This window comes from Apus apus, chromosome 19 (genome assembly GCF_020740795.1).
Source record: "Apus apus isolate bApuApu2 chromosome 19, bApuApu2.pri.cur, whole genome shotgun sequence".
Classification (NCBI taxonomy): Eukaryota; Metazoa; Chordata; class Aves; order Apodiformes; family Apodidae; genus Apus; species Apus apus.
In genome coordinates, this window is record NC_067300.1 from 6,948,097 (window position 1) to 6,968,832 (window position 20,736).

The following is a 20,736-nucleotide window of genomic DNA, read 5'->3' on the forward strand; positions in this document are numbered from 1 at the left end:
AAATCTCCGATGGTTGGAGGCTCTGCTGCCAGGGCTGCGGGCTTGGTTGGTGGTGGGTTTTTGGTGGGTTTGGTTTTTTTTTTTTGTCCTCTCTCTTTCCTTAGAAATAGCCGAGTCCATGGAGGCTCCCCCGGCGGGGCAGCGGCTCCCGGGGCTGCGCAGGGGCGGGAGGCGGCGGCAACCGGAGCCTCCGCCGGGGCCGCGCCGCTCCGCGCCCGCTCAGCGCCGCGGAACCGCCGCCCCTGCCATCCCAGCGCCACGCACCGGCCCGGGGGGCGCCGGCCCCGCCGCTCCCCTTCCTCCTCCTCCTCCTCCTCCTCCTTCCTCCTCCTCCTCGGCGAGCGGGTTTCCCTCCGCTGGGGTGTCCGACCTTCCTCTGCCGCCGGCTGCGGGTCACCCTGCGGGGCTCGTGGGCGGGCGGCGGGGGCTGCCCCGCACACGCCTGGGCCCCGCGGTGTTGCGGGTGTCACAGCATCCCGCACCCAGCCCCGGCCGCCGCGCACCGCGCCGGGCTCCCCTTGAGTGCGGGGGCGAGGTGCGGGGGGGAAGGGAAGGAAGGGGGGGGTGAGGGGGGGGGGGGAGGCTCCTTCTCTCGCTGGGTGTTTTGGTTTGGTTTTTTTTTTCTCTCTTTTTCTCTGCCTCTCCTTCGCCTCCTCGCTAGATGCCCGGGGAGCCCAGAGCAGCAGGGTCGGTGCCTCCGCCTCCCGGCAGCCACAACCTTCCTCTCTCGCAACACATTCGCGCAGCCGGGGCCGCTCCCCGGGTGTCAGCCCGGCCGCTGGGGCCGGGGGGTGCGGGGGGGCTCCCGCTCCGCTCGCCGCAGCAGCAGCAGCAGCAGCATCCGAAAGGCAACCGGGTCAAACTTTGCAGAAACTCGCTCCTCGCTTCGCTCTGACCCCCGGGCGCTGCCTCCGGCTGCCCGGGCAGGGACCCCCCATGACAGCGGGTCCGGGCAGGGGCTCAGCCCCCCCGGCCCTGCCTCCCTCCCTCGCCCGCTCCCATCCCTCCCCCTGGATTTCGCTTTCAAGCTGCAGCTGTTGAAGCAAAAAACCTCCTTTGCAAAACCAGCATTTCCTCCCACATGTCCGTGAATTGTGGGTAATGTAGTTTGTCGGTTTGTGGTGCTGCTGGTGGTTTGGTTTCTCTTTTTTTTTTCTTTTTGCGAAACGTCTTTTTTTCCTTCTATTTATTTTATTTTATTTTTTTAGTTTCACTGCAGTGTTATTTTCTCTAGGTTTTTCAGATTAAGATTTTCTTCTCCCGGCTGGAGCTTGGGTAGCAGATTTGATTAAAGGGGTGGGTCTCCCTCCTTGCAAACCCTGTAGCCCTAGGCTGGATGGGCTGGGGTTTAAGCAAGTAGAAATGCAAAGCTCTCCAGAGCAGCCAAGGGACTCAGGAGTAGCTGGAATAGAGTGAGAAGTGTCTGTGGCCTGTGGGAAAGGTGTAACAGTTGTAAACTTCTCTTACAGGCAGGTTTAGGGGTACAGCTGCTGGCTGGTCCTGCTGAGCATCATTCCTCTGAGGATCTGGATTTGGAGAGCTGAGCACCACGGTGAGTTGTGTGTATCCAGCTTCTGAGCAATAGCTGCTGTGCAGTGAGTGTTCCACAGAGCTCTGGGTGTGTGTCCTCCCTGACTAGGAGGAAAACAAATTCTAAATAGGAAACCTGGGGCACTGAGAGGTAAAAATTGCTTTCCAGTGCAGCAGCACAGAGCTAAGGCAATGCCTTTTAGGCCTTCCCACCCTGCACTCCCAGCAGGCCTGATGAGCTCCTGCAGTGCCTGGTGTTTTTCAACACCCTGCACTTGCTCTCTGCCCTGCAGCAGGAGGGAGAGACCGGAGCTACTGGGTGATCCTGACAAGTGAATGCCACAGAAAAGGGAAGGCAGATCTGCTCCATTCCACCCTCTTGGCAAAGGTTGGGAAAAAAACACAGTATATTGTTATGTTTTGCTTCCGCGCGTTTCTCAAAGCACTGGCTAAGTATTTATTTTAAACTTCCTGCTCTCTGTGAAGGGCACAATTACAGTCACTAGCCCTGCAACAGACAGAGAAACTAAGAACACGTTCAAGTTCCAAGCAAGCAACTTACTATCACGTAGTACAAGAAAAACGAAATGAGCATCTCCAAATGAAATATCCAGTTGCTTCAGCAGCCTCCAGAAGGTGCTGAAATCCCTTGACATTTCCAAGGCACTTTCACACTTTTCAAACAAGCTTGTCACAGTTTCTCAGAGCATTATGGATCTGGTGAAACTGCATATTGTGAGACTCATTTCACTGAAGCTTCAGCCAGGTCTCGCTTCAACTTGGCTCTCTCTGGTGTTCTGGTCAACTAGGAAATTGCATTATCTCATTCTAATTAAATCAGCTTTTCATCTTCAGCTGGAGTTTTCTTTGGGTTTTGGTCGTGCCTGTTTCCATGGCTGTGCTGTCAGTGATCAGAGCATTAGCACACTCCACCCCAGCATGGCTGCACAGAACTGTTCCTGTGCCCAAGAGCATGGTGCTCACTGGTGGGGTGGCTGGAGATGTGAGGCCAAGCTGTGACAAGAGAGAATCAGGAGTGTCTGGTGATGCCATGTGTTTCCTTTTGCTGCTCATTTGATGCCCTTGCCCGTGCCTTGTAACACAGCCATGCTCTGTTCCTGGGCCCTCATGTCCTTCCAGATGTTTCCCAGGTTTACAGAATGACAGGATCTCCCCTTCACCACCTCAGCAGCAGCAAGTAAAACCAGCTATGCTGTGCTGTGCTGATGGGCCTGGCTGCATGAAAATACTGCAAAATATTGTCTTTTATTTGGGCCAAGCTTTCTTATCTGTCCACTAGAAGAATTCCACCCCGGAATGCCACAGGTTTGCTTGTCAGCACTTTGTCTGCAAGTGCTGCTGCTCAGCCAGCTGCTGCAGGGGGCTGGGGGCACCAAAGCTGCCAGAGAATTGCACAGAAGGGGACATGACTGTCCCTTCCATGCCACCCATGTCTCCAGCGTGGTCTGCATGGCTGTGCTGGCCACTGACACCCTGCACGGCTGTGGCTACGGGGGGCATTGTGGCCAGCAGCCCCCAGCCCCAGGGTCTGCAGCACCCCATGCAGGGAGGGTGGGCAGGCAGGAGGGGGCTCAGCCGGGCGAGCGGACGTGGTGCGTGCAACGTGCAGGATTTCTCTGTCTGGGTTTGTCTGGGCATTCTCTGAGGCACCCAGTGACCCGTATGGATTGGGTGTCAGGCCTGGAATAGCCCTGCTGGACCAGGGAGCCTGTCTACAGGTTTAGCAGGGTTATTTATAACCCCCTGGGTTTGTGGCTGTTCTGTGAGCTGAGCATGTCTCTCTGACTGTGTCCCCTCCTCCATGGGTGCAGCAGGACAGTGCTCAGCACGGTCCCAGCACAGGGACAGGGGACCTTTCCTCCTTCAGCTCAGTTTCTCCAGCTGGGATCAGCAGTGGCAGCCAGCCTGGCTGCAGGAGAGACCAAATTGTTTCCTGCTGCATGTTTGACAGGGGTTTGCTACCCCTGCACCCATCCCATGCTGCCCTTCCTCCTCCATCCCTTCCTGCTGAGGACTGTGCAAGGCTGGATTCCCACTGGAGCAGCTCTCTCTGTAAGGCAGAGAAATTCCCCCCCAACGGCGTTAGCAGAAGAGCCAGGCACCAGATTCAATTAACTCCCAAGGCTTCCAAGGTATTTTTTTCCTGCAGTGACAGCTCCAGAGGAACATGCTCGGTAATAGCTCAGCATCCTTGGCCAGGAGAGATGAGTTTCCCTGTTTCTGCAGGCTCCTGGCCAATTTAACCCTCTGCTCCCCAGTGCTTGCAAGGGAGCCCCCCCCAGCAGCAGGAGAAGCAAGGAGGCCATGCAGTGGGGGGTGATGGCTACAGCCAAGTGAAAGCAGTGACACCAGTTATCTCCCAGTGATGGCAGGTGGGCTGTGATCTTCCACATGCCTCGGAGGCAGGCAGCAGGATGAGGGCAGGCAGATAGGGACGGGGTGCTGACTTCCCTGAGAGCCTGAGAATGCTGGTGATGGGACAGGAGCTGGGGGGTGTCAGTGACGTGGCAGCGTCTCTGCCTGCTCCTGGGGCTGCTGCAGCCCCAAATGGTCCCTGAGCAGAACGGTCCTGTGGCTTTTGGGCTGGGAAAGGGTGGCTGAGGAGGGGAACAAGATCTTCCTCTGGGTAAGATCATCATCGCAGGCAAGGGGCGGGCTCCTGGGAGGTGGGATTCAGAAGGAAATTGAGCTGTATTATTTTCCTGTGGTTCATAACAGGGGGAAATAATGAGCAGAGCCCAGAGGTGAGGGCTCCTCAGGACCTCTGGCACTTGCTTGGCCCAGCATTGCCCTCACCTCTGGGCAGCCTGCCAGCCGGGCACAGGCTGGATGCATAGTTCATCAAGAGGATTTTGAGAACTAGGGATAAAAAGCGTGAAGAAAGTGCACATATTTTCTTAGTATCTTAGAAAGCCAAGAAACACCTTTCATTCAGCACTTGAGCCCCCCGGTGCATTTTGGACAAGACTTTTAAAGATACCCAGCTGCCTGATTCCCAGGGGATAGACCTGTGCAAGTACTGACCTCTGCAACTGCACATTGTGTAGGCAAATGTCACTGGCCCCAAGAGACGTGCCTGTTCTGCTCCTCGGTGCAATATTCATTTTCTCCACTTCTCTGCCCACAGGGGATTTCCAGCCTGTTTGCTTAGGAGTAATCCTGTTCCTTGAGTGTGTGGGCAGTGTGGAGCTGTGACAGGGAAGGTAAGTCAGGGATGGCAGCTGGGGTGGCTCTGGCTCAGGTGGTTGCTGCAGTGGGCAGCTGTCCTTCAGGCAGGAGGAGCTGAGATGGTTGGACTCGGTGATCTCAGAGGTCTTTTCCAACCGTGACAATTCTGTGAGATGGGCTGTCTCTCCCAGTGGTGCTTGAGGCTGAGATCCACGCAGCTGTGGTTCAAGGACTGTAGCAAGATCATTCAGACCTGTAAACTGGAGCTGCGAGCGCGGCCAGGATGTTCTCAGGGGTCACCCACGCTGGTGGGAGATGTCTCAGGGGGGTTCCCCCCAGCTGCAGCGGGGAGCTGGCAGGCTGTGCATGGACAAAGTGATGGAGCACAAGGTGCCATGGCAGGAGGGAGAGCAGGTCATTCCTGTCCTCTGCAGGAGGACACCACAGGGCCTGAAATGAGCCCGCAGCATCCAGCCCATGCTGTGGGAAACCTTCCTCCTCCCCACCCTGCCATGCCCCGCTCCCCTGGGGCCGGTACCTGTGCTGCTGGTGGCATCTGCAGCTCTGGGACATGGACACCTCCTGTCACCTGCTCAGCGTGGGATCCGTGATGCTGGATGACACGGCAGGAAGGCGGTATCAAGGCCAGGCTCGGCGCTGGGGGCAGGGGGATGGGAACTCATTAGCGGTGTCGCTTTTAATCAGGAGGCAGGTGCTGCTTCTCCTTGGGTCTGGGGACGAGGTGAGTGATGGACGTGGCTGCAGCCTGAGCGGGGAGAGGGGCTGGGGTGGTGGTGTTGGGAAGGTATCCGTGCCAGGGAGAGGAAGGTGGTGTTTAGGGTGTCCTCGCAGGGGGTGAGATGTTGGCAGGACAGATAAATTGAGAAGCTACCTAGGGAAAGCCCCTTATGGGGTGAAGCCCCTGAGTGATGCCCAGTCTCGGAGCTCACAAAGCCCCAGGAGGCACAGCCCACCCTAAGGGCAATGCTGGTGGCTCTGGGGAGGGGGGAGATGTTGTGATCTCCTCCAGCTCTGACTCTCGGATATTGAAATGTGAATTGCAGTAGAAAAAAACTACATTTCCCAGTTTCCCTTGCAGCCCAGGGGAATAAGCAATTGGAAGATTTAAATAGACCAGGCCAGAAACAACCAACCTTTGGCATGAAGCTTCTCCCTCCTCTTCTTCCAATCTATTGGCTGCTTAACCTTTTTCCCTGGCACTGGAGTGGCTGCCAAGCCTGGCATTAATTTTCTTTCCAAGCTTGCTAGGCCCACGAAGTAAACAGCCATGTGCATTCCTTACTCTATATTTAACAGCTGCAGCCTGTGCTGGGGGCAACAGCAACCGAGGGGAACCTTTGTAGCTTCCCAAATTCACAGCTCGTGAGGGTGGGAGTGGGGGAAGCTTTCTGCAGGGAGAAGAGGGATTTCTCTCCTTCCCGGTGTTTGCAGAGCAGGTTGCACTAGAGACTGCAATGCCAGCATCCCAGCCACGGTCCAGAGCAAGAGACAGGAACAATGTCCTCAACAGGGCCGAGTTCCTCTCCCTGAATCAGCCCTTGAAGGGGAACCAGGAGAGCAGGAGCTCTGGCAGAAAGCAGAGCAGCCAGGCCGGGGCTGCAGGTCCCCAGACCAGCAACCCCAAGGAGCGGAGGCAGTCGCAGCAGCTGCCCGAAGAGGACTGCATGCAGCTCAACCCTTCCTTCAAGGGGATCGCCTTCAACTCCCTGCTGGCCATCGATATCTGCATGTCCAAGAGGCTGGGAGTCTGTGCCAACACGGCCTCCTCCTGGGGTGGTGCCCGCTCCATGATCAACCTCCTGGGGATAACGGGGCACGGGATCCCCTGGATTGCGGGTACCCTCATCTGCCTGGTGAAGAGCAGCACGCTGGCAGGCCAGGAGGTCCTCATGAACCTGCTGCTAGGTGAGTGGCAAACCTTCCTTCCTGTCGGGAAAGCCCAGCCCTTGGTCACAAGGGACAGTGGTACCAAGACTCCTCCTCTGGCTGCTCCCAGCCACGGATGTGGGCAGGAAGCGGGGAGTGACCTTTAGGGTGAATGCTGCACTTACCAGCCATCCTGGTCCTGGGTACCATGGGTGGTGGATGTAGCAAAAGTTGTCTTAAGGGGGATGGAGTAATCCTGGTAGCTGGTGACACCCACGGAGCAGGAGCAGGTCCCTGGTCTTGTGTGGGGCAAGGTTGTGTGATCAAGCCAAGGAAGTGTCTGTGATGTGCAGGTGGATACCAGCAGTAAGGTCTTTTATTTGATCTATGGTCATCTGCTGTGGTGGTTTGATAGGAGGGGAAAGCAGAAAGATTTTAGTCTTTGATACCTGGATCGATTCCTTGAGAAGAAATGCTTTCCATCCCCTTGCTGCCTCCTGGAACAGGCCCTGGCTCCATGGCTCAGCCACCGCGTGATAGAGTCCTGTCTCCTTCCCTGCCATGGCTTGATCTCACATCCTCCTTCCCATGAGGACCTTTCTTGCTGCTGTCCCCATTTCCATGTGCTAATTTGACCCAGAGGCCATACAGACAGGCTGGGATCTTTCTGTCTCTCCTGCCAGTCCTTTCCTGTGCAGTGGTCAGTGTCCTTGTTTCTGGAGGCTGGGATGTTTTGAAGGAGTTGCCTTCTCAGTTGAGCAGGGCCCATCCTGCCCAGGTGGAGTCATGTCCCACCAGGGACCAGGCTGAGCCCTAGGTGTGACTTGCCTTAGATCCTGACCCCAACCCACCATGTCCACCTGAGGACCTTGCTTTCCTTTTTCTTCTACCTTGGGCACGGGGACCTGTTACTGTATGTTCCTTTTTGACTAATTAGCAGCTCACCTGGCTGGGATCAGCCTGAGCGTTAAAAACCAGCGGTTAGAGCTCCTGCTTTGGGTTGGGACGAGAAATCAAAAACATTGGATTTAGGCCTTTGCTTCTCAGGGAGCCTTTTGAGAGGACAGAGGGACATTTTATTGCAGAGGCACCTCAGGAAAGGGACGTCCTGTCTGCAGGTGCCAACTGCAACGTGATGTGGGCTTTTCAACGTGGCCCAGGGTTGTTTTTTCCACAAGCTCATCCATTGCTGAGGGCAAAGGTTGCACTGAACGAGCTTGAAAAGCACAGTGGTAGCTGCCTTTTCTCACCTCTGCCTCTGAAAGAGACTGTCCTCGTGCTGTGACATCCCATGAAGGGAGGCCGTGGTGGGGAAGAAGCCAGAATAGATCGGCGTGATGCAGAGCCAGCCAACGTCAGCAGTTCTTCCAGGAGCTCCTCGGGGCACCAGATCAACCTCACACTGTTTAAAAGGGCACAAGGATGAAACAGGAGGTGACTAACATCAACCAGCACAGCTTCCAGGTGCCTCTTGACCCAAGCCTGAAAAACGACCTCTTTGAATCCAAAATATTTGAGATTTTTATAAAGAGCTAATGCCACCTTCAGCTCAGAAACAAGAAAGGTTTTCTTGCACTTCTGTTGCCATCTGAGGAGGCCAAAGGCAAAGCCACCTTCAGGTCATGTTGGAACTTTTACTACCTGGTGGTTGCTGGGGGTGCTCGGCCCTGCACCACTGCCTGCACCTCCAGGTCTCCTGAGCCCAAGTGTCCTGCCTGGGGAGAACTCAAGGGGTTGCTGATATCTTGCTTCCCTGCCTAGATGCACTGCTCTCACCCTTCTTCTCTGCCTGCCAAGAAAGAAAGTAGTTAAATAGTGTGAAGGTCTAGTTCACAATGTGACTTGTCAGCTCCATAGGTCTGGCAGCTTCCAAAGAGCTCCACTTTGTCCTCCAAGTAGACAACACTGACCGGTGGGACTGAACAAGGTGCCCTGAGCCTCTCTTGTGAGAGCTTGCTCAGCAGGACTTGTTCCCACAGAGCAGATCTCTGCTTGTGAGATCTTCCCTTGTGAGCAGGACTCACATTCCCACAGAGCAGGTCTCTGCTGGGAATGTGGCCTTGGTTTGATATTTAAGATTGCAGTCAGGAACTCGAATATCCAAGTAGCTGCTGCTGTAACAGCTGCATTGCTGATGGAGGAGGGAGCCTGGCTGGGGTGCAGGGGGCTGGTGCACCTAGACAGATCCCATGAGAACTGGGGTCTTGTGCAGACAGGAAGGGCATGGCACAGTTGCTGCATCTGGCATCCTTGGTCCCTCTTGCTGCTGGATTCCTGTGGTTCAGAACCATCAGGATGTGGTGTAAAGTCCTCCTGGATAGGGACAGGTCAAAGGGAAAGGAACCTGCTAGTGCTTCCCTCGTCTCCTGGAAAGAGGAAGCAGGGAAGTTGGGGTTGTCTACAGTACCCCTTCCTTCCCTCCCCTGGCTCTCCTCCCTTCCCCCCCCAGCTTGCTGAGACTTTGATCCATCAAGCAGCATTTCTGATGCAGTCTCTGGGCAGGGAGCCAGCCCATCATAGAGCACTTGTTTAGGATTTGCAATCAGGTTTTCAAGGCAAGGAGACAGGAGACTGCTGAAATGGGACCAGGAACCTGGCAGAAGCACCACTGCAGATGGAGGGGGGGGCACTTGTGCCCAAGGAGCTCTTGGCAGGAGCTTTGCCAACAGACACAGGAGCATTTCAGGTGAGGGGGCCTGACCCTGGGATGCTCCATCCATCCTGAGTGCAGATGTTGATTAGCAACCCCAAGCCATGTTCTCCCTCCATGTTTATCATCTGTGATGGAATTTATTGATTCTCCTCATCGTAATCTCTTCCAGCAAATGCCAAACAGCCAGAGGAGCACACTCACAGCCTGTTACTGAAAAGATGGAAGAAATCAGATATCTGTGCCCACTGTAAAAATTCCTCTGCCAGAATGTGCTTTCAGGAAGACTCTCTCAGCATTTCCAGCCCTGGCTGTTGAGGAGCCAGGAAGAAATTCTGCACAACCCCCCCCTCCCCCCCATCCAAATGAGAGGAGAATCATAACTTGGGAAACCCTCCCAACTTTAGAGTTAATTTTATTCATCTGCTGCTGTTGGAACTTTCAGGACTGTTCAAGGTTTTCTCTGCAATCACAAGGAATGAAAATGAAAACTAAGATGCTTAGGAAACCATTTGAACTCTGCAATTTGGGCTTTTGGGGGGAAAACAGATATAAAACTGTCACTAAAATTCCCGGGTCTGCTCCAGAACCAGAGAGAAAATCCGTTAAACCCTGGGGGACGCAGTCCCTCAGTTTCTGGTTCTGATCCATCTGGTGAGGATATGACTCCAAATTTAGTGATTCATTGACTGCAAAGCCAGCAAAGAACATTTGGATCATTGATCTTACCCACGGCAAAATACAGGCTGTAGCACATCCCTTAATTTATTCCTGTTCAATTTGTTAAGGGAAAAAACCCAAACACTCAATTTGATGTACAATTAGAAGGGAGGGTGAACTTGTCAAAACCATTTCTATATTACTGCAGTGGTAGATATTCTCATCAGCCCTGTGCTTTTAGATTGACTCTCCTCTTCCCTCCATTCCACTCACTCACCCTTGTCTCTTCAGCTCTTTTAGCCAACATCTCTTCTGCCTTTCAATATTTTGAATAGTCCTCAAGTCATTTCTTCATCTCCTGTTTATTAAGCTGAACGGGTTGATCTCATGAGACTGATGGTTTTTCAGGTTCAGGCACCTTCTTGGTGTGGTGGGGATGGAATATGATCATCTACCCCAACTGGTTGCTGTGGTGAAGTCCACCTATTGTGTTTAGAGCTAAGTCACCACCGTGTGTAGTAATCTGCAGTCCAGCCATGTGCCTTTGCTGTCAGGGGATACCTGCTTGCTTAACCCCTGCACATAAAATATTTATTTGTGCTTGGTTTGAAATACCAACCATTAACCAGTTCTGGTTTGGTCATGGTTTCCTAAAACAGGGATTTAGAGGAAGAGAAAGCAAGCCCTGGTCTTCTGTTTGCCTGTTGTGTCCCCTGTGTCCAGCTGCTGTCTCTGTGACACAGGTCCCAGTCCTCACGCATCACCAGCTGGCTCTGCATCCTGCTTCTGAGGGGTGGGCTGGTTCTTTGGGGCTGTCACTAAGCATTTATGGCCAGCAAGTAAAGCAGGGCCATGGGGTGGGGATATAGCGTTGGGAGCAGCATGGCAGGAGAAGGGTGGGTGGCTTGACACAGGAGGAGAAGAGGAGGGGTGCCCAGGGTCACTTCTGCACTCCTGAAGGTCAGCAGGAAGGCAGTTCTTGCTCTCTCCAGCCTTGTCCCTGAGTACTGACCTAGCTTTAGTCTGACTGGGAACCAAGCCATGATATTCTGAGGCACAGTCCCCTGCAGAGCTGTGACTTTATCCCAAGCCATATATACATTTATTTTAAATATATATATTTATTTATAAATACATATATATGGCCAAGACTCTGCAGTCCCACCCTGGCAGCTTCCCAGCAAGACCAAACTGGGAGGAAAGTGGTGGGTTAGGAAGGAAAGGGAGCAAGAAGTGCCTCCACCAGGCCCCTTGAGCCCCACTGACCCTGCTCTGACAATAAGGAGGTGCTTCAAGTGTTGTCATGTGGTCTGGGTGACAAAAATCCAGATAGTACAGCTGGTAAAGGTCACCAAGATGATGAAATGCCTGCACTCCCGGGCAGCACAGAGGCGCTTGTCCCATTGAGCCTCAGAGCTCTGCAGCCCAGACCCAGCAGAGAGGCTGGGGAGTTGCAGGGCAGATGGATCAGGCCGTGGCTAAGCTGAGAGCCCCAGGGGTCATTTGGGCTCAGACATGTCTATTTTCCCCCTTTTGTTTTCCCACTGTGAGGCTGGGGATCTTCTGAGCTAGACGGGGCAGATGAGGTTTCGGCAGGGGAGGGGAGAGCAGCTGGGGAGCTGCATCCTGCATCCCCTCCTTGGAAAAACTGGTACCTGGAGGAGGTACAGACCCTGTCCCACTCCCCTCTCAGCCCTGGCAGTGACCACTGAGATCTCAGCACATCTGCCCAGCGTGGTGGAAATGTTTAAATGTCAAGTAACCCAGCATGAGTGACCCATGGTGGGTGCCAGGGAGAGGGACCAGCACAGATGCCCTTTCCCTGCATCCAGCATCTAGACACAGGGCCAGCCTGGCATGAAATATCCATCTTCATCACATCAGGCTGCTAATCTGCCTCTTGTTGTCCAGGATACGGTGTTAAAGGCCCTGGACCTTTGGTGGGTGCTGTCCTCAGCCTTCAGCCCCCTGCAGCTGATGAGCTCAGGCATCTCTGAGCAGCCAGCGATGCCCGGCTCTCCCAGCTTCCCTGCCCCTCCCCTTCCCTGCCTGCTTCCTCGGTAGCAAATGTGCACTGCAGGGCAGGCTGGCGACTCTGCAGTGTCCCTTCGGATAAAGGACACTCAGTGACAGGCTGGGACCCACTTGGCTGTGGCTGGAGCAGGCGGGGAGGGGGGGGTGTGTGTATTTCCAGGGATCTCCGAAGGGTGTCGATCAGATCCGTGGTCTGATCAGCCCCTTGGAACTGGTCAGTACGGAGGAGCTGAGGTCCTGTCTGGCTGTTGGGTGCTGAGGATGCTGTGAGCCCTGCAGCCAGCCCTGTGCAGCCCCTGGGGAAGCTGCAGCAAGCAGAGACCCAGCCCTCACGCAGAGTGAGCAGGAGAAATGTTCCAGAGCCTGAATGCAGAGTGAAAGAGAAATGAAGTGCGAGGGTTGTTAAATGGGAAGAGGGGGAAGAAACAGGAGAAATGAGTCATCCTTATGTCTGTCACTCTGGGAACAGCTTCCCAGTGCCCTTGCCTAGAGCTCAAAGGGGACAGTAGCTGTTTCACTTGGGCAGAGCCAGCCTTGCTGGAGAAGCTGAGCCAGGCTCTGGCCTGAAGGGAGATCCCGAGAAATGGGTGAGTGTGTTTGCATCTAACACGGAGTGACTGGTGCAGTGGTTGGGAAGAGGAAGGTGGAGAAGTGTTGGGCAGAGAGATGAGTCGCTGCGAGGAGCAGCGGGGCCCGTTGGGTATCCTGCTCTGCACCAGGCTGGGTGCAGGGTGGGGGTGGGAGAGAGGAATCAGATTAATTGTCTCTTTTTCTTCCACTGGGAAGAAATCTCCATGTTTTCACTTGGAACACAGTTCTGGTCTCGCCCTCCAGTCCTGTCTGTACAGAAATGACAGACATACGTGATCCGAGCCTCATGCACCGTGAGGTGTGATGGTCAGAGGCCCTCTGAGCACCACAGAATCAGCCCCAAGTTGGGTTTTTTAAAATTATTTGCCTTATTGAAGGCAGCAGGGTGTAAACACAAACCTAAGTAGTGCTCAGCCCAAGCAAGGAGCCCAACATCTGTGGGCTGGGAGATGCTCCTGGTCAGCAGCCCAAGGCAGTTTTCTTCCCCTGGCTCATCCTATACGATGTCATGGGGCTCGTGTGTGTTGCAGCAGGTGATTCTGGGGTGCACTGATGTTACCTGCACCTCTGCCACAGCCTACAGGGGTTTTACAAGCTGCTGGAGCCCTTCTGGGAGGCAGCTGAGCCACCCTGAGAGCTGCTCAGCTCACTTTCCCCAGCAGCACAAGCTCCTCTCTGCTCTCCCCCTCTCGCCCGTGTCTCCTCCCCAGGCTGTGCAGACCCTGCTCGGGAATTGATGCCAAGAGACAAATTGCCCAGTTCCCAAGGGCACAGGATTTCCAAGGGGAGAACTCTAGGCAGCCTGTGTTCACACTCAGGGCTGTTTCTAATCATCTAGCATGTAGCAGGTCTATTTTTAGTTGTTGTTTGTTTTTTTTTAATGAATTGCACAAAGCTACTTTCCACCATTTTTTCCCACCTCTACTTACCCCACTCGGCTGCTTCTTCAGCCAAAAAATAACCTCCCCCCAAAACACTGGAGCATCTGACTCATTGGGTCTTCAGTGTGTTGTGCCATCTGTGCCTTTTTTTGGTCAGTTCTTACACCTAATAGTGCCACATTTGGGGAAGAAAATGGAGGAGTTCACTTCCAGAGGAGTGAAGCTCTTCCAGCTGCCACTGACTCCACCAGAGAGAGGGTGAAGAGACTTTTGAAACCTGCCTCTTTCATTAATGTCAACTAGTCAAGCCTACAAACAGCTCATTTTCCAGGTCAGGGAGTCTAATGCCTGCAGGAGATTTGGGAAGTTCCATTCAGAAGCAGTAGGATGGGGCATGTGAGTAAAATAAAAAAAAAAAAAAAAGAAGGAAGGAAAAAAAATGTATTAATTCTCACTGTGGAGCAAAAGGAGCTGTTTCCTGGGAATGGTGATACTTGTCTAGGGTTCAGTTTTGAGTGGGGCTGGGTGATCTGGGAAGCATGGGACCTTCAAAGCCAGCCTTGGTCTTTGATGTGGCCTGGGTAGCTGTGGTGAGGAGCACATGTCATCTCAGTGGGGTTGGTGTGGTCTCCAGCACAGGGGCACCTGGGTCAGAGCAGGCTGCAGGCTCTGAAGCCCAGACAATGAGTTGTTGCCAGCTTATTACTGCTTTAAAGGGGTGCTAGGGCTGGGCAGAGGGGGTGTCCCATGCACATCTGCTCCCACGCTTGGGGCCTCCTGAGCTCACGAATGGGCTCACTCTTCGTTCCTGGGCGTTTACCTCCACCTTCTCCTCTCCCCGTGTGCTCAGCTCTGGCACTGGGAGGTTGAGTCCAGCTTGTGGCTCCTTTTCTGATCCCAATCTCCCAGGCTGGGCTGCAGAGAGCTGCCTTGTCTCATCCCAGCAGCCCCATGGCCGTGAAGTCATGTGAATTGTGGCTGCAGGAGCAGATGAGGCCAAGGGCTTTTTTTTTTCGGCTTTCTCCCTCTTTTCCTCCCCCCCTGCTTTGCCCCCAGCACTGCACCCAGGTTGTTTGCCAGCTGCGTTTTTTGATAACATGTTTACAGAAGCATCTCAGCTGGAATCTGCCTCCATCTCTGGAGACACTGGAGGCTCCGACCTGGGGCAGGCGATGTCCCCTCTGTGCTCTCCCCCTCCCCAGCCTCTTGCAGCCCCCTGCTCCATAAGGCACAGCAGCAGGGATGGCACCTCGGGCGCTGGGGCAGCAAGGACCTTATGGTGACAGGGGACATCCCAGCTGTTTCTCCTTCCCTTAAACAGCAGGGCTGGGGGTTGGCTGTGGCCGTGCTCCAGGTTCTCACGCCCTGCTCGCCTCTCCCCTCACCCCCCCACTCTTAATGGGCTCCTACCCTTTGGTGGTCAGAGCAAGGCAGATAATTGTTTTCCTGTTCTTATTAATAGATATGAAATGCCTGCCCAGGGGGCTCACTTTCAGCTCATTTACTGTGCATCTGATGCCAGATGTTGGCTATTTACAATACCAAGGTGATCTCTGATTCTAAAATTATCGCAGGCAGAGGAGACTTGCTCTTTGGCTTTGTGCTTGAAGGAAGTTTCAGGTGCTACTTGAGCTTTTTGTGACCAGGTGGTTTTGCAGGAGAAATCTGAAGGTTTGTTTCCCTCAAAGGGGAAATTTTGGATCTTTTTTCAGAAAAAAAAAAATGTGAAAGGAGCAATGGGCAAGGGCTAAACCTTCATTTACTCTTGTAAATCCAGTCCTACCTGGATTTTAAATCCAAGGCTGCCTGTGTTGTAAATCCAATGTGTGGATCTGGGGGGTCTGGGGGAAAGGCATGGTTAAAAAAATATATAAAAAATGCTTAACATTAATATTTCCTACTGCTCACATCTGGGCCCTGGGTCTGGTGGCACTGCCAGCTCTGCCATGCCTCTGACAGCCCTGTCTGTTGTGCCAGTGCAGGCTGGTAAATCAGCTGCAGGCTCCTTTCTGTGGTCTCTCCTGGGGCTCTGTTTCCTCCAGCCTTCAGTTGTTCTGGCCTGCAGGATTTGCATGTCTCTGCATCAGAGGGACAGGGGAAGGGACAGACCCAAGGTGCTGGTTTGCAGGTGGCTGCAAAGCCAAAGGGCTTGGGATGCAACCAGTCTGGTAGCCAGCAGGCTGCCTTTCCCAGTTCAGAAACACCCACCTGCAGCTGGACCCGCCAAGGGATGCCCAGGGGAAAATTAACCCCTTGGCTGAGCCCAGCTGAGGAGGGAGGATTTGGTTTGCATTGAGCTGAAACAGAAAAAGGGGTGTGTGTGTGAGAGAGAGAGGGGAAGCCACCGAGCCGCAGTCCGAGCGGGTATGTAGGTCAAGGAATTTGCAAGGGAATAAGGTCCGGAGCGGAGCTGCTGAGCGACGGCACCGTCTGTGTCTGCTCCTGAAGGATGGGCTGTTGTTGGCAGGGCTGTTGTTGGCAGCGCTGCTGCTGCTGCTGATTCACTCTGGCAGCGCCGGCAGCAGCAGGACAGGGCAGAGCTGAGCGTGGCTCCCCGGGGCTTGGCAGGAGCTTCTGGGGGGACCCCGAGCTGGGTGAGGGCGGGGGGACCCCCCTGTGCCCCGGGGGGGCTGGGGCAGGGCAGGCTGCTGGGGCTGGCTGATAAGGAAGTCGTTTCATGGAAGGAACAGAAAGCGCAGGGGGAAGTGACAGAAAAAGCACCAGGGATCTTTGGGGTTTTGTTGGTTGGTTGGTTGGGTTTTTTTCTCTTTCTTTCTTTCAACAGCAAATGAACCCCCGGGTTTGATGCTGTCATGCCCTCAGATCTTGAAATGTGGGCAAACGAGGCTTTCTGTGCATCACTTGATGGAAATCAAACCTAGCAGTACTGAAGGCCCATTTTATTCATCTTCTGAATGAAAGAATTATTAAAGCAGCTCTTTGGCTTTTTTCTCCATGCTCTGAATACCTCCAGGAGCACAACATGCCCTGACATCACCTTTGGCCAGGAAAAAAAAAAATATATATATCTTGTAAGTGCAAAATAGTGGTGGGCAATGATGAACATCACACGTCACTGAAGCACCTGATGTTTGTGCTGCTGATCTCCGGGTGGGTTTGGTGGGCAGTGGTCTGTGGTGGGTGTGTTGAACTCTGTGGGAGACACTGGGGATCCTTTGGGGTGCCCAGAGTGGCTCCTGAGTCCTGGCTGGGCTCCTCAGCAATCTGATAAGCTGCTGACTTCAGCAGGAGCAGCTTGGGTGAGTCTTCTCTTGGCAGCGCTGGTGCAACATCTCTGAAATGAAGGCACGAGTCTGGGCTCCTGAGATTGCATTCCCAGAGCTTTGGCTCTCTCCCAGCTCCTGTCCAGGGTGAGATGGGACCAATGGGCAATGCAGCTCTGAAAATCACCTCCCACACCTTTTCCTCTGCTCCATCTCTTTTCCACAGCTCTGAGAGCTCAGGAGTGGCTCAAGCAGGACCTAGTGGGCAGGAGGTCCAGGGAGGTCCTGCTATCCACCATCCCCACACAAGATGCCCTGCAGATGGGGAAGCAAAATAGCCCTCCTCTAAGGAGACAGGTTGGCCAGGATAAAGACCAGCTCCTTCCCAAGATGTTCCGTCTCATTTCCCATCCCCACTGCTGCACTCTATCCATCCTTCTGAAACCGTGTCAGCTCTCAAGGAGTGGTCTTTATCTGGGCCCAGGAACCAGGCCCCTCATGTTCCTGCTGAAGGAGCAGGTTGTGCTCGTGATGGTACATATATTTCCTTGTCATTGCTGCAAGGAGCTGAAATTAGCACTGTGACTAATTAGGAGGACTGGGAAAAAGCAGATGAGGGGATTAAAGCAAAATAAAATCAATGCTAGGAAATAGAAATGACAGGAGCTGTCGGCTGGGGAAAAGGGGTGGGATGAAGGGGAGGATGATGAAGAGAAGTGCTGATGGGTTCATTCCTGAAGCAGATAGGGAAAAAAGGCAATTTGGTGTTGACACCTGTGTTAGAAACCCTTTTTCTTAATTGCATGGCTTTCCCCTTAGCTCGTTGTCTCTTAACACTCTTTTCTTAGTGAAATCTCCCAGTGTGGTCTGGTCCTGCTGGCTGGGTCTGGGCAGGAAGGCAGTGGTGGACTTGGGAGAGGACAAGGGATGACACTAGAAAGTGCTGTGGGGCACCTCTCCATCCACCAAATGCTCAGTTACCCCAGCACAGAGCCACTCCAGGCCAGGCTACATGAGTTTTCTAAAGCATGGGGTGGAGGACAGAAAGAGAGACACTCAGCTCGGTGGTTTGAGAGCCAAAAGAGTTTTAATTTTAGCTTTGCCAGTTTCTTTCTTCCTCCCCACACTTGCCCCTGTGGATTCGGTTTCTTATCTGGGAAATGGTCATAATGGTACTTGCCTTCTCCACAGGTGAACTGGGAGGGTTAATTCACATTTGGATGGTGATCTGAGGATGAGGAGGGTTGCATGCAGCTGAACCACGGATGCCTGGCTGGAACTGCACCCAAGCCTTTATTTAAAGACAGCAGCAACCCTTGACATTCTGCCTTGAAAACTGTCCTCAACTCTGCTCCTGTCTCTGACCTTTCCCTCCCTGTCTCTCCTTTTGTAGCCCTGCTCCTGGACATCGTGATTGTGGCTGGTTTGCAGAAGCTGGCCAAGAGGAAGGGCCCATACGACGTCAACCCTGGCTTGTTGGACTACCTGACCATGGACACCTACGCCTTTCCAGCCGGGCACGCCAGCCGAGCAGCCATGCTCTCCAAGTTCTTCCTCAACCACCTGGTCTTGGCCATCCCTCTCCGGATCCTGCTGGTCCTCTGGGCCCTCTGTGTGGGCTTTTCCCGCGTCATGATCGGACGGCACCACATCACAGATGTCCTGTCTGGCTTTGTTTTTGGCTACTTACAGTTCAGGCTGGTGGAGTTGATATGGATGTCTTCTAACACGTGTCAGATGCTGATATCCATCTGGTGAACAGGAGGGACGTGAAGCCTTTCCCCTGGAAACTAGCAGATACTTAAAGAGTCTCCCTCCCAGTCTTTTCTACATGTTTGTTGGAAGCAGTTGTAACTTCCATGAGTAGTTGCCATTTTTTAAAATGTTGCTTCCCCACCTGAAATTGAGGTTTTAGCAATTGAGGGCCATACCTGTGTTGTGGCCATATTCTCAGACTGTGTTCGGACAGCAACCTAACGAAGCTTTATGGTGAGAGGAAGGAGCTATATGTCTGCCTAGGTTGGGTGGTTCACATCAGCACCTCGATGTGTCCTCAGCACGGGCAGCACCTGGGAGCTTCCCCAGAGCACCTTTGGTAACTTTTTTTTTGAGGCTAAATGATTTTGGCCACAGTGCTTTTTCTTTTTGTAAGCCCAGCAGTTGCGTCTTGCCCAAGGTCACGGCACTGCTGGCGCTTCAGAGATAATAAATGATCACAAAATTCCTGCCCTGTTTGGTTCTTCTCATGAGGGAAGGGACAAAAGCCAGTTCAGTGTTGGCTTTGAGATGCATGTTCAACTTGGAGCAGGTCTTGCTGATGAGGGGGAACAAGTGATCACTGAAGTGGTTTGCTCTGGGTGGGGTGGGCCTCAGTGGGTGCTCAGGATGCTGAAGGTGACATGCTGGAGCTGGCCTTTCACCTGCAGTTCAAAAATCTGATCTCTGAGGGTCCGTGAGGGGGGGGGGGGCTGGTCTGGGAAGGACAAACACAAGCTGCCAGTTTCCATCCTAGGAGGGAGTAATTAAATAGGCAATGTGCTGGATGGTGGTGACTTTGCAAAGCAGGTCTAGATGCAAAGAGTCTTTTTCCATCTCACCACGGCCCTGATTTTATATTTCTGCCAAAGGATGCTGCAGATGGGAGTTTCCAAGGTGAGTCTTTTACAGCACTGACTGCTTCCTGGTACCCCAGCAGTGCTGGGGAGCTGGAGGGCAGGAGGCAGCCCTGCCTGTACCCCTGCCTCTGCCCAGCCTGCAGCCTCGTCCCAGAGGGAAGTGCTGACTGTCTCTGTGCCTCACCTCATGTGAAATGAAGAGGGTGCCTCTGACCTTCCTTGATTGCACAGCTGAGTTAATTGATGCCTGTGAACCAGTCTGAGATTTCCAAATACAGATTGTGGTGCCCAGAGGTGATGTCATTACCTTCCCTTACTGACAAGTGTCCACCTTGAAACCTGTCTGATCTTTGCCCAGGTGATGCCATGCTCAGTGCAGTGTCTCTGAAACCAACCACCCCTCACAACTAAGAAAATCCCATGTTTTGCACAGAACCTTTCAGTTCTCTGTGGTTTCTCTGTCTTTAGAAGCGAGTTTGTTATTTGGCAGGTGATGGACATTACCAGACTCAGCACCTTCCCTGGTTGGATGCATCCTGCAGAATGAAGGTATCCCAGCATTCCTGTCCTCCTGTCCAGCCCAAGTGAGCAAAATGCACCTGCCTTGCAAAGCCATGGAACAACCAGCCAGGTCTTGTGCTCTCATCTCTCCCTGCACACTGGGCAGCCTGTTCCTACAGGGGCTGCTGGTGAGAAGAAGACTCTCAGCTAATGACTGTTGCAAGCTGCTAACATTTGTTGCTCTTTGATAATGAATATGAAAAGAAGCTAAACAGAAAATCTATCCCTGGCACTCGTCTCCAGCTGGGATGTCAGTGCCGAGCCCTGGGAGCTGCTGACTTCCTGTGCTCCAACTCCAGGCTGGAGCAGAAGTGCGTGGTAAGGAGACCACCATGTCCTTTAAAGAGGAGCCTCCCACAGGGTTCTTGGGGATGAGCTGTGGGAGGGTCCCTTGGGAAGGGCTGTCACGGAGTGTGTTCAGGGAAGGGGAAAGCTCAGGGTCTTACTGGTTGTCCCCCAGGCTGGCAGGTTGGTGCAGCAGCAGGGGGTGGTGGGAGCTAAGCAGGGAGCAGTGCTGTGGGTGGGAGCAGAGACGTGCTGCTGGGCTTGGCCTCCAGCAGGGTTTTTCTTTGCCAACCTCCTTCTCCAACAAAGGCTTGTCTGAAGAAGTGAGATGTGGTGTTTTTTTTCTTTCTTCCAGGCATTTTACACTTGGCAGAGCCTATCCTCACCCCTGGGAAGGATGGAGGCACGTTGCTGCAGCTCTGATGGCATGTGTATGCACCTGTGTGGCTGGAGATGGTGGGTACCTGAGGAGGCAGGGAGAAGGACAGGACTTTGCCCTGACTGCTTGGTGGAAGACTCTCACTTTGTAGCTTTAGGTTTTAATGAACCTTTGCAAACAGGCTGGATGCATCAACAGCCATGTCCCTGGGTTCAGGTCTCTTGGCACTTGTGTTTTGTCTTCTCCTGGC

General features: G+C 53.6%; 1 protein-coding gene across 5 annotated transcripts; it reads left to right on the top strand.

The window, feature by feature from the left end:
- Positions 1 to 390: 390 nt before the first annotated feature.
- Positions 391 to 18,871, top strand: PLPP7 (phospholipid phosphatase 7 (inactive)). Of its 5 annotated transcripts, none has more exons than XM_051636766.1 (5): positions 391 to 535; positions 1,470 to 1,552; positions 4,679 to 4,754; positions 6,172 to 6,645; positions 18,040 to 18,871. In XM_051636766.1, exons 4-5 carry the CDS (start codon positions 6,195 to 6,197, stop codon positions 18,402 to 18,404), a joined length of 816 nt encoding a protein of 271 aa, XP_051492726.1. In that variant the 5' UTR covers positions 391 to 535; positions 1,470 to 1,552; positions 4,679 to 4,754; positions 6,172 to 6,194; the 3' UTR covers positions 18,405 to 18,871. The 5 variants fall into 5 exon arrangements, with proteins under 5 accessions (XP_051492726.1, XP_051492725.1, XP_051492727.1 ...); XM_051636765.1 differs by lacking the exon at positions 391 to 535 and adding an exon at positions 1,228 to 1,296; XM_051636767.1 differs by lacking the exons at positions 391 to 535; positions 1,470 to 1,552 and adding an exon at positions 3,441 to 3,683.
- Positions 18,872 to 20,736: the final 1,865 nt, after the last annotated feature.